This window comes from Scaptodrosophila lebanonensis, unplaced genomic scaffold (genome assembly GCF_003285725.1).
Source record: "Scaptodrosophila lebanonensis strain 11010-0011.00,11010-0021.00 unplaced genomic scaffold, SlebRS2 tig00000053-arrow-pilon, whole genome shotgun sequence".
In the NCBI taxonomy this organism is placed as follows: Eukaryota; Metazoa; Arthropoda; class Insecta; order Diptera; family Drosophilidae; genus Scaptodrosophila; species Scaptodrosophila lebanonensis.
In genome coordinates, this window is record NW_022060548.1 from 6,959,802 (window position 1) to 6,974,095 (window position 14,294).

Genomic DNA, 14,294 nt, shown 5'->3' on the forward strand with positions numbered 1-14,294 from the left:
TAACAAGTCCATTAAATTTTGACTGAAGACAATTTCAATTCAAGTCGAACAAGTTGCAGGCAAGCACTCTTTGGTCATATTTTACATTATGTATTACTTAAATATTATGTTTATATAAATTAAAGTTTTTAAATAAATGATTTGTGGATAATTTAAAAATTTATACAAGCAATGTGAGAAGTGAAGGTTAGTTTCAATGGAATAGAGCATCTTTAAATGTCTTCATTGTCGTTCAGCAGGTTAATGGCCAAGATGTTATGCCGAACTTCGATCTGAATATATTGAAAAATCAAGCAACTTTTTAAGTTTCGGAAAAATAACAGAAATAATGGTTTAGGGCATGACACAAGTAAATAATTACAAGTTCATTATGACAACATAACTTTAAAAATATTAAATATTAAAAAAGGTAAAAACAAGCACAGAAAAAGTGCTGAAGAATATTAAGTCCACAACAATCAGATTTTTTTGTAAATCAAGCAATCAGAAAGCATGACAAAATCTTCATAGAAGTACTTGCATGACAATTAAATAACTACAAATATTTACAAACAAAATATATCAAATGGTGACAGCTGTGTAAAGCCAAATTAATCTTTTTTAAATGTGTCACAAAAAACATAAATAAAATCTTCAACAATTTATTGACGATATAATAAGTAAGAAAAAATAATTTAAAAATGGGGAAAAATAAAGTAAGTGCATTCTACGCACAATTAACAAAATTAATTGAAAAAGTTATGTTACGAATTTGTCTGTAAGCCCTGAGGTCATCGAATCATATATTCAGTAACCGCCCCATGGGCCCAGTACATGTAATTGGAATGCAAACGAATTCGCATGTCGTGTGTTTCCGACATTTACTTACCATACGTCTGGGTGATGAGTCGGAATCAGGCATGGTAAGGCATCTGGGGCTTAGTCGAGTATATTAAGTTAGGCGTATAAAAGTTGACAAACCAATAAATATATATATATGTGTGTGTATGTGTGGTTCACACACACACACACTCAAGTACAAGTATTTAAGTTATATTTTGTGAACTTTGTCCGGCAAACATAAGCATTTCGAAGAAGTGACGGCTTTTCAATTTGCTCGCTCAACTACCGCTCGTACTTGGTGGTTTTGTGATTTGAACCGCTTACGGTGGGATGTTTTGCCTTAATAGCCTCTCCACATAACCAACGACACGTGCAAATCAAAGTCAGTGTGGCGTGGCAGGAAACAGGAGCCGAAGGGAATGGGGATTCGGGGGGCGCAATGATGGTGTAACCGAAAATGAAAACTTGTTGGCACATGACAAAATTGGGCAACATTTGTGGCGTAACATTTGCAAAACTGTTGAAAAGTTATACACCAAATTTCATAGCCCACATTGCCAAGTCATTAATATTCACACACATACACACACACACACACACACACAACCATACACCCATGTGTGGGTTTTGATAGTGCCTTCTGGCATGTTGTGGAAGTTGTTTGCCTTTATTTCGACAGTTCAATGTGGTGAGCCCTCAAATAATATTTAATTAGAGAATTGTTTAGACGAACTTTTTAATTACATTCGCGCAGCTTCATCCTTCCGTTGTGAGGTCCCCAACCCACCTATATGTGTGTGTGTGTGAGTTATGGGGCGACCCGCATAAATCTGCAACTGGGCTTGAATTTAGTTTTCGACCGGAGCGTCTCTCGAATTTTGTTCGTAAAAAATGCACGCACGAGTGACTCCGTCTCCTCTAGCTCTCCACTCTGCTCCTCATCCTCATCGTCCTCCTCCTCCTCCTCCACGGTCATTGCTGGTGCCCTTGTCACTCAGGCAGCCATTTTGACGCGTTTTGCCTGCGCCTTTTGGACAACTTTCGCATTTTGCTCATAAAATGCTGAGCTATGTTGGCAGCGTGTGGTACACGGAGACAAACGCGGAGCGGGAGGGGAACAGGAGAACAGGCTGTGAGTGGCCGTCAGCTGCATAAATTTTAAGCGACGGCAACATTAAAGTCAACATTTTGCCAGTGGCCTACTTTCTGCACTGGAGAAAGTGACTCGCTGGCGCCATTGCCAACGTCATCGTTGCTCCTCTCTTTGCTGAATATTACTGTGGATGCGGCCGCCTACCATGTGCCACGCCCACTCTATATGATGGCTGAAGTGCGCTTTTAGCATTACTGCCACCGTCTTTCACTTTCGCTGACATTTTGCAGCGCTGCAGACAGCAGGACACACATGGCTGTATACAAGCACACCAACACAAATGCACATACATACATACATAGGTATATACATACATACATAAAATGTGTGTGCTGTGTGCCACTATGGCTTGAAAACTGACTATTGTTGCTTTGAACTGGTTACTCCAATTCTGTCGTTTTTTAAGAAATGTTTTCAATTAATTGCATTGTTTTATTTGAATAAAATAATTTATCTTATAGTATTTATTTGCAATTAAATTATATACAATACTTGTATATGCTTTCGAAAAGCAAGAACTTTCAGTTTTAAATGAGAATGTATTAACTACTGGAACGTGTCTACAATAAAATTTTGGAAAATAATTAATTCATTGTAATAAAAATAATAGAAATAATAAAAATAATGTAAATCTAATTTTCATGATCATTATAAATTAATTAAAATGTCAAATATTTATAATTTGTACCACAATGGAACAGAAATTAGATCAAGAATAAAGCTTTTGGGGACTTCATGAAAATACTTGTAATATAAACAATTTATTGTGATAAAAATAATAAAAATAATGTAATTCTAATTTTCATTATCATTATACATTAATTAAAATGTCAGAAATATTTATAATTTGTACCACAATGGATGAGAAATTCGATCAAGAAATTTTATTAGAATGTATCAAATATATTACAACTGATTACTATAAATAAAATAAGTTATTTATGATCAATATAAATTAATTATAATGTCAGAAATATTTATAATTTGTACCATAATGGATGAGAAATTCGATCAAGAAATTTTATTAGAATGTATCAAAATATATTACAACTTTTTACTATAAATAAAATAAAATTATTGGTTAGATTAGCTAAGGTGCAGAATGCTGAGTGCTGTGCCTTAGAGATCCATTAGTCTGCTTTTAACCTCCCAGTATTCCTTATTTTTCTTTTTATTTTTATTTATTTAGTAAATCAACAAATATAAGCTTTGCTCTTTAGACAATACTGAATTTTGGTATCTCCATGGGATCGTTTAGAAGGTATGATCCTCGACCAATATACCTCCGCCTGCTCAGTGCCGCACCTCTATAGTTTCTGCAGAATTCATTGAATGAGATGCCAAGTCTGTCTACCGGACAGTGGTTTATAGGTGGCAGCTTCAATCGTATTTAGTTCTACAAGCTTAGTCTTTCTTTTGGTTGGCCAGACCAGCCTTGTTCTATTACACCAATTAGTACTTTCCTTTACCGTTTTAATTTTCCCTTGAAATTTGCAGGAGAGCTTTTAGCTTAGCTTGGAATTATGTTGCGCTTCTCACATACTTAGATGAGAGATTAAAGTTACACAAAGTACGGCACTAGTTCTAGTTGCCGCTGGGGCGTGTGTGTCTGTATGAGTGCGAGTGTGTGTCCGTGTGTGTGTGTGTGCTTGCGTGTGCGTGTTTATGCAGATGAGTTGCTGGCAACGTGTGGAAATTTATGAAGATAAATTTCTGTTTGTCTTTTTCGTCACATAAAAAGTGAGCGTAGAAAGCGACAGTCGAGTCGACTGGCATGCCACTTGGCAGCAGCTGCTGTCGACAACACAAATGCCGTGAGAAATTATCCGTAGTCGTAAATCTAACTAAATACCTACGCACATACATATGTATATGCGTACCAAGCCTATAAAACTACTTATTAGGAGCTGAGGTCAAATGGTTCATATGAAACGAGTGTTTAGCTCCTAAATAGTTGACAGCTTTGCATCACAAATAACTATAAAATGAATAACTTATGCTTTTTTGGGGAGAGAAATAAAGCTCTATTTACTTGCATGAGCACAGTAATTTATTTATGTTTCTAATCAGTTTTTATTTTATAAGTTTAAAAATATTTGATGTAATCAACACTTATTTAAATCAGGCAAACTAATGGCGTTATTAAATGTTGTTTTATTTTATTTATATTATTATTTGAGCTTACAAATTTGGTTCATTCACCATACATATTTATGAATGTAGGGCAATGGTGGTAATTAAAATAAATATGTTAATTTAATATGTTATAATTATGTTTTAATTTAAGTGAGCTCAGTGCATTTTGCAAGTAAAATTTAACATGACAACGTAAGAAAGATACATACCAGTAAGAAATACATAAAGGATATATATTTTAAAGAAATAGTATGAATAGAAATAAGATTTTTTTAAATGAAATACATGATTAAAATATAGCACAGTAAAGTAGAAAAACTGAATACCATAATCTTAAATCTCATAGAAATCGATGGGCTAATCGTTAAATAATAATTCATTTTTTAAACTGTCCGTAAAGGTAAATAAATTATGGAAGACGAGAAATTTAGAATCTCTGAACCAACAGAGTTTGATTTTTTAAAATTTTCTTTGAATAAAATGCGAAATGATGATTAAAAAATAATTAATTAAATAAAAATTTGAATGGAATTAATCAAGACTCGCCATATAAAGTTTGTCTGTAAGGAAGTCTTGTATAGCAGCTATAATTTCCATTTGCCCACCAACTTTCAAAAAAAACCTAACTCTCCTTTTAAGAACTCTCCTTTGAGGAAATCATTTAAACAATCACATATAAATAGGCAAACTTATCTGATTTAATCGCAATGAACAGAAGAGTGATGGCCACATTGTATTTGATTTCAAGAGCTCAATTGAAATCCGAAACAAGCGCAAACTTATTCGAACACAAATTGCAATGAGCCGAGTCCACAGACGGCTGGGTTCATAATGAGGCTTCTTAGAATGAAAATGGAGCAACTTGAGATAATTAATTGAACGCAAGCTAAACACGAAAACGCTGCTTGAAGAGCATAGGCAAAAACCAATTATCTACACTAACAACAACAAAGCACAGCAATACACACACACACACACACACACTCACATATGATATTACTGACCACACTCCAATGTAAACAGATGGAATCGCAGAAAGAATGAGTGGGCGATGGAGAAAGGTCCTTAGTAAATCACTTGGCATTTAGCAGTCTAAAATAAATCGATTCCCTATTAACGCAACATTAAAACCTTTATTGCCTTTTGTTCAATTTCAGATAAATGCGCTGCCCAAACAAACCGAATGGGAAAATAAAAGAGCAACTCGAAACTCGCTGAACTGGCAGACGTTGTTATTTTAGCTGCCCAAGGCAGACCGACCAGGCACAGTGTGGAAACATTGACACCATAAATAAGTAGCAAAGGGGATAACGCGAGCAAATAGCCAAAGGTTATTTATAAGTAAGCCTCGACAACATATATTAACATAAAAAGCATTAAACAAGAACATAAAAAGAGAGGCCGAGACGAGCCCTACAAACAAATGCATAATAAATTCGAATGAAAAACTAAAATAAACAATAAATAAATAAACGAAAAGTATGCAAAAATTATGAGTTGCCTCATTGAACAGTTGCTCAGACAAACAAACATATATATATATATATATATATATTTATATATACTCACGATAGATTTGGTTTGAGGCAACGCACCAACTGTGAAAAGTTTACGCGATAAAATTGGCAATAAAAAGCAACGCCGTCCTTTGGAGAAAACAAAGCAGAAATACGAAGAAAAAAACGCCGATTACAACGAAACACCAGCGATATAAAACTTTTATTTGACAAAGTGTCATAAGGACCGCGTGACGCCGTCGACGCAGACGCCATTTCGCAAAAATATTTCAAGCGAAAGTAAAATTGTTTACTGTGCATAAACGAATAAGCCGTCGTCGTCGCGCAACTCAACGAAAGCGAGAATCCTCAGCGTCAGGCTGTGCGTTGCTCATACGCACTGTGTGCCGCCGGAATTGTGCACTTTCAGCTATTTGGGCAAAAACAATATGAAAAGGTGTTGACTGTGTGTGTGCTCTGCACATTCAAGTGAAAGTGCCACAGTTTGCAGTATTTCTGCCTAAGTGAACATTTTCCTCCAAAAAATTGCACACGAACAACGAAAACAACAACAACAACAACAGCAGCAGCAAGAAAAACAGGAAGTGCAAAGACACCAAAACCAACAGCACAGCATGCGCTTGTGGAAGAATCGAACCAAAATGCGAATTGCCAAAATGGGCATCACGCTCCCAGCGAGCGCCATGTGCTCACAAATGATGACACAATTCATCCTTTTTGCCGTTTTCTACATAACAATCGGTAAGTTCGACGACAGATCTGTGGCTAAAAGCATTGTCAAATAAGATGTTTATTACAAATACGACAACAGAACTATATAGTTTGCGAATGGAAAAAAAAAAGTGTTTATATTGTTGGCATAATATAGCGGACTAGGTGTGAGTGGCAATCAAAACAGATTCATTTTCTATACAGCCTGCTTTTAATTAAATAGAGTAATAGAGCAAGCTGCCATTTTTTAATATTTTAAAATGATTAACTTTGTTTACTTATATGAGCAATTGTGAGAATACGCTATATCTGTTCGAAATACATTGTTCTTCAGTCAGCATAAAAAGAACTATAGTTTTGTTTAATGAAGTAACCATTTAACCATTTCTTTGAAGCCTGCTCTTAAATAAATACAAGTAGAACAATAGAGCAAGCAGCCATTTTTTAATATTTTTAAAATGATTAACTCTGTTTACTTATATGAATAATTTAGAGAATACGCTATTAGAGGTATTTCTGTTCGCAATACATTGTTCTTCAGTCCATATAAACTGAATTAAATAAAGTAGGTAGGTAGTTATAAAATTAAATTAATGAGGTAATAGCAAACAATATTTCTGGGTAATCCACTAGAAATTAATTCAATGTCCGGTTTAGTTTTTATATTGTCGCTATTTGTCTGATTTAAAACTATTAGTTATTAAATTTCATAACTTTCTCAGTGGATGAGTCATGCATCGTATTATTATTTTTCCAATCATTTCCAATCATGTATTTAATATACAGTAGTATCATTTAAATGTTAATGAGAATAATACATTTTTAAGCAGTTGAACAAAGTCTATTTGTTTTTCGAATAGATTATTTTATACAATAAAGCAATTGTGATAATTAATATGCTCCCTTAACTATTTGTCGGATTTAAGACTATTATTTATTAAATTTCATAACTTTCTCAATGGATGCGTCATGCATCGTAATTATTCCCCAACTTTCCATCCAGCTCTTCAGATATTTTTATTATATAGTAGTTTCATTTAAATGTTAATGAGAACAATAAATTGTTAAGCAGTTGAACAAAGTTCTGTTTTTCGAATAGACTGGTTTATATAATAAAAAAATTCTGATCAAGTTTAAAAAAATGTAGGACATAAAAAAGGGATGTTGGTAATATTTCTTCCTTAAGGCCAAACGGCCATACTTTTAATTAATATAGTCAAGCATTACTTTTGAGCTTTTCGTCAAGACTTAAGTTAAAAATTTAATAAATTTGTCGAAGAGGTTTTCAAAATTTATTTAAAATTAAGATTAAACAGTTCTTAAACTTTCTTAATCCAATTTCACTTAAAAATGATTAAATATACAAGTACATACATGTCTATATTTCATTTCATAATTTTTGCTAAAAAAAAGTAGTCATAGTAAAAATATGAATTTTCTTCCGAAAGCGTTGCTCGAACTAATCGATTATATACAAGCACTCGGCTTATATTATGTGGCCTTCTCGTAAATCGGATTTTTACTACTCAGCATGTCCTTTTTAGCCCTTTTAAGTAAAACACTGTTGCATAAGACTTGTTAAGAGTTGTTGTGCGCTGTTACCAGAACTCAGGTGCTTAATTTATTCATGGAACTTTGTGTAATTGATGCATAATAAATTATTTCCTATAGTCAAGGACGATTTCGATGTATGCCATCGATTATTAGAGTAAACGGCCTACAAGTCTTTAGTCAAGTCGGGAAGGCAATGTCAATGCTGTGTATGTGAGTGTGTCCGTGTGTGTGTTTGCTAGGGCTTTGAGGGTGTACTACAAGTCATAAAAGTGCATGACACTTGCCCTCAAGTTGCAACGAAACCAAAGGCAGCCCACACGCCGGCACAAGTGCATGAAAAATGAATTGATGGTTGCTGCCTGTTTGGCTGATGGGAGGCAAGTGGGACCTCAGCCTGAGCCTCGAACCAGGGCGTCAGTCGTTGCCATTGCCATCATTGATGCACAATTTGTCGCACTCACACAAATGCACACACACAGACACACACACACACACAGACGAAGGCATATATGGAATTGTGAATGGCGCAATTTACAAATTTACGATTGTTAGTGTCGCTCTTCAGCTGCTGCAGCCTCGACAACAATTATAATCGCTTCGCATATGGTGTGTGTGTGCATTTTCGTGTTAATTGCTCTGACAAAAACAAAAATCAGGCCAATAACAACAACAACAACAACTACAATGCCAGTAGCAGAAGCAGCTGCCGTTGCAGTGGCAGTGGCAGCAGTTGACTGAATAAAGTGGTTTGTTAACACGTATACGTCCAGTGTGCCCAACCCCACAAGCGATTTGTTTCAATTGTTAAATTTGTCGAAAGTGCACTCGATGTCAAAACAGTTCACTCAGTTAACCCTCACATCCCTATTTGCCGTTTCGGCCCCTTCATCAGCCAATTTGTGTGTGAATATTTTATGACTTTGAATTAAATTTTCTCCAACCATTTAAATTGACTACAGTTGGGCAAAGTCGACTGTGTCCGTCATTTCGCTGTATTCGTCAGCTGGTCCTGCACAGCCAGGACAAACTCTGACACGCAAATTGCATTACCATTGGCGAATGAATACAATTGATGTCTGGCCACCTGCGTCCGACAACGATGGCAACGAAGGACACTGGCTCCTGACGGGAACGAGACGCCCAGCATATTTAAATTGCAAAACAAGTGCAGCACAGCGCTGTTGAGAAAATATGAGAGCCCTGCACCGTATTAAAAACCAATTTTGTCGGCTTGCCCAAGAATCTCGTACATCAGCATATTAAGTTGAAAGTTAATATTGAAGCTTGGTATTGGGAAATTTACGATTAAATTTCTCAGATTTCCTTTCTGAATTAATTGTAAAAATAAAGAAAATATTTATCTTTGATTGAAACTTGCTTCTTGCTTGATTTGTTAAAATTTATTTCCTAGAATCTATGACTTACTTTCTTCAGAAACTGGTCTTAACTGGATTAGGTAATTTATATTTCATTTAGCAAATATACGCTAATTTTTTTTTTATCAAAAATTGGCATTGTCTGAAGGGTACTTTTTATCTCAGTATTTATTTTGTTCACAAATTTTATTTTCAACGGAGCAATTTTTATTTGTCTTATAAACGTAATTGATCTTAACTGTAATATAAAAGAAACCCTGTAATCGATTCAGACTCCATGACTTTATTTTAAAAGTTAACAGCTCTACAATTTTATTTATTTATTTAGTTAATTAGATGCTAGTTTAGATGAAGCAGGACGCAAACAATTCCCGTTACGAATACACTTTAGATATCTGAGAACTTGTTATACATAGCAGCTGCTAATTAATAAATATGACAGATGAAATCATTTTAAATTGTCTGAATTAATTAATCTAATTAACTGACGATCTAAATGTTGGCAAACAGCCCAAGTTTTAAGATTTGTAATCTTTAATATTTGACTTTTGCTTTGCAGCTATTCTACTCTACCAATTTAAGTTTATATGTGCTTTATACAAGTATTTGCACTTTTTTTTGGTTTTATGCATATTGTGGCAGAAGCTGCAATCGCATCAATTCGCATGCCATGGTAATCGCATTACGAGTAATGCCAAAACCGCTCCGAAACTAAAGTTGTAAGCCATACATGCACGAAAGGCTTATAAAAAAGTTTGCTCGAAACCAACCATCCAGCCAACCAACCAGCCAAGCAACCAACCCAGTCGTGGAATTAAAATAGAATTTTGTTTATGATTTTGCCTCTTTGCTGTAATAAGACGCTATTAGCGTACTTTTTTCTATTGCTCCAGCTGCCGTTACTGCGGAAAATGGACTTTAAAAGAGCGTAAGTGGAAGAAAAGGAAAAATGTAAAAGCAAACATGAAAACATAATTCATGAGCCCAAGGCAGCGCGAGCGTCGGTAAATGTTGAATTGTAAATTATCTGGCAGGTGGTGGGTGTGGTCGAGAGAAAGGCAATAGGCAAATACTCGTACAGCTGGCGACGCAAATGAGCATACAAAGATTTTGAAATTCATATAAAGGGGAGAGGTATGAAGGCGCAAAACACTGGGCGTTGAAAGAAATATGTACGTACGAGTTTGGTGATGCAAGTGAAGCCATTAAGAATTCTGTTGAATTTTATGTACATCTTGGGAATTTCTAAAGTAAAACTTTGCCATACATACATGCTCCAACCTGCAACCTCCAACATTTTTAAAGAACCCTACACATGGCACCAGATATGGAGAGGAGCAGGCACTCGTGTCTGATTGTTGGAAAATTTTTAAAGGTTTTTAACTCAGAATTTTTTTTAAGCTTCCTGCTGAGATAGAACTGCAAAAATAAATCAGATGGAGCTATAAATTAATGTACGGCTATAATCTATATAAGTTAAAGCTGAGATAAATGCTGTATGATGATGTATGCCGACGATGTAAAAATTTGTTTGCCGTACTCTGACCTATCATCTCATCTGAATCTTCAAGCTGACTTAAATGAAGTGCATTTATGGTGTTCTATTAACTCTCTGTCGCTTAACCTTGCCAAATGCCACACTATGACCTTCCACCGCCGTGATGCCCATTTTGTTTCCTATACTCTTGGGAATTCTTCTTTAAATCGAATATTCACAGTTAATGATCTTGGTGTACTTTTCGATAATAAATTATGTTTTAATAGCCATATTTCAGTTATTGTTACGAAAGCAAGAGGACTTCTTGCTTTTATAAAAGGTTGGTCGAAAGAGTTTGACGATCTGTACACTACGAAGTCATTGTACATATCCTTAGTTTGCCCTATCTTGGAATATTGCTCTACAATGAACAACAAATGTTAATTGAATCTGTCCAAAAACAATTCTTACTGTTTGCTCTTCGGAGTCCAAATTGGGACCCGCACAGCCGATTGCCTCCTTATAGATCCAGGTTAAAGCTAATAGACTTACCATCGTTACATCACCGTAGAATTTGTTCAGGAGTAACCCTCCTTCACAAACTTCTTTCTGGTAATATAGATTCCCCTTTCCTTCTTAGCCTCGTAGACTTGGCTGTTCCCTTAGGATTTACTCGTGCATTTCGTACCCTTCGATTGCCTATTTGTAGATCTAACTTTGCTTCACATGAAACCTTTCGTGTGTTGTGTTCCAATTACAATCATTTTTCTCACAACATATCCTTCGAACACTCCATTCAGACTATTTCATCATTAATTTACTTGCAACTTGATTCTGATAATCTCTAATCCTATCTTACTCTTCTACTTCATCCACTTATTTTAATTTTATTTTTAATGTTCTACTATTCAATATATTTAATTCTTTTGTATATTCATAAGTTTTTGTTTTTGATTTCCCATTATTATGATTTTATATTAATATTGTTCTTTTCTTGCAATGTTAGCAGTTCTTTGTTAACTATAATTAAATAAATAAATTAAGAAACTTGAATTCAGTTGTGAACTTGCGTGACTGCAAAATCACTTAAATGTCACGCGCCCATCTCTAAGATGTTATGCTTGAATAGCAGGAACCGAATGCACCTTCGCCGCGCCGCTGGCATTATGTCTCGCCTCGCCTGAAAAGTACGAGTATGCTAACATATTTTTGCCGGTTTTAAACTGTATTGATTTTCTCTTTGCCATATACTTTGCACTTTTTTATTTTATGTTTTTCAACGTTTCGGCCGTGTGTGTACGTATTTGAACGCGTGGCATTTCTCAGGGCATGCCAGTTCGAAGTTTTTGTGCACCCCTTCCCCCACCCCCTTTCATTCAGTTGCCTTTTGTGCCTGGCAAACTGGTGTAAGATTGATTTATTTGCCATTTCGTTGCTTGTTCTCCTTTCGTATTTTCCTTTTTTTTTCCGCACATTTCTCATAACTTTTTCCGCTTTGGCCTCATTGTAAATTATTGTGCGGGGCAGCGCAAATAAATTGAGAGAAATTTGTAAGCATTTAAAAAATGATTTGCTGTGGCTTTCAGTTACTCTCTCGCCCATTCTTTCAACTGTCAAAAAGTGGCAGCCAGCCAGCGTGGCAGCACACCAGCGATAAGCTTGTCGCATCGCATTGAAAATAAAAATCAATTTCAAGTGTGAAACGCCGGGCCTAAAATAGACAAAATGCTGTCGGGTCCAGGCAGAGTCCAATCAATGCCTCAAATCAAATGCTAAGTGTTAGGGCGTGTATGTATTCAGTAAATAAATGTGCGTATATATGGCCGCAAGCGCTGCCACTTAAGTACTATAAAAGCGCACATTATATGAATATTTTGTGCTGCGACTGCAGCGAGAAGAGCTGCGTTATGTATACGCCCCGTGGCCGCCATCATCATAGCTAGGACACGCACGCCATGCGCTGCGTATATAAATTATAGCAATAAAAATAAAATAAACAATGCTACGTTTCAGTTTTAGTTGGTTTTGCTTTACAACAATACGAACAATAATGCCAGCGTCTGCTTAGCAGCAGCATTGAATTTCTTAAAAACTTTTGCTTTCTCCCTTGCCAGGCGACATTATTTCTCTGCTTTCATTTCCGTTGCGCTGTAAGAGCGCTCATGTGTGTGTGTGTGTGTGTGTCTGTGTGTTGGATTTTATTGCAGCTTTCAGCTGGCTCCCCTCTTTTGCGGAATTCGCATATTTTTTTGCCGAAATAAATATAACACACACACAAAAAAGAAAGAAAGAGATAAAAAAAAATATTCACTTGCAGTTCCGTCTGCCATTTTCCATGAATTCTGTCCATGCAACATAGAAAAGAAATGGGCCGCTCCTTGCGCTTGTTTTTTGTGTCGGTTTATCCCTCGCTCTATTTTCCCACGGCTGGAAACAATGCAATGAAAAATTATAGCTGCCGCCACTCCGAACAAATACCACGCCTTTTTATTATGTGCATGAGGCAGAAGCTCCCTCGCCTGCTACTTCTATCTGTATGTGTGTGCGTGTGTCTGTGTGTGTAAATGTGTTTTCGCCATCAATTTTTATCGCAAGCAGAGTGTATCAATAAATTATACATAAAATTGTATTTTAAAAAGTTAACAAAAAAAATGCATCAACCAGCCAAATACATGCCAGCCCTCATTCCTCGGCCAGTCCATCATCATTCTCTGGCGGATCTGGCATTTGTGCCGCAGTGCTCCATTGAATTTGTTTATGACATTGGAGGAATGTGTATTTGCTCATGGCGCCCATAAAATGCTTTTGGGTTTGCCAATTGCCATTCGAGTTGTTGCTCAATTTGCCTGTCATAATACCATCTTTTGTCTGTGTTCGCCATGATTTGCAATCTGATTTTAAGCTCGAGCTTATCTGAGAGGCGTCCTAATGGAATCATAGACAGCCTCATTCACATTATGCCTGAGAAGGTCAAAACGTGCGCAGATTATGCTAATAATGCCATTGACAAGTGTATTGCGTCTATTTAAAGGCATTTAATACGGAACTTTTTGTATAACTTGGGTTTTGATACTGTTGGAAATTATAACCTTTGGTGGCTATAATTTTAGAGCAGTTGGAGGAAGAAGTGAGACGCAGTTGCTTTAAAGTTTTAGAGGTTATACATATTTTATTATACGCTTATGCGCGAGTTCTTTCCTTAGCAAACGATTGATGAGAACTAACTTGTTATAGATACATAGCACAAAGCATAATGACAAAACAAGTGTGACCAAATATCAAGTAATAATAGTTGCCTTAATCTAACGGATTTCAATACTCCTTCTCAACCATTATTTACTTGATTTACATAGTACTAATAACAATTCATCTCATTGATACATTTCACATGTTTGTTTCTTTGCAAATTCTTAGTTAAAACATCTGAAATCATATCGTTAGTACATATGTATTCGACATCTATTTCATTGTTAGTATACATTTCTCGAACATGGTGGTATTTGATGTCAATATGCTTACTACGGTTGTGCAATGTTGGGTTTTTAGTT

The 14,294-nt window shown here is 35.7% G+C and overlaps 1 protein-coding gene across 1 annotated transcript in view; it reads left to right on the plus strand.

The window, feature by feature from the left end:
* Nucleotides 1-5,794: 5,794 nt before the first annotated feature.
* The window catches only part of LOC115623901 (hemicentin-2), a 69,813-nt gene continuing 61,313 nt past the window's right edge, over nucleotides 5,795-14,294 (plus strand). Inside the window, exon 1 of the mRNA XM_030518455.1 lies at nucleotides 5,795-6,369. Coding sequence (XP_030374315.1) covers nucleotides 6,243-6,369 — 127 coding nt within the window. The 5' untranslated portion in view covers nucleotides 5,795-6,242. The remainder of the gene's footprint in view (nucleotides 6,370-14,294) is intronic.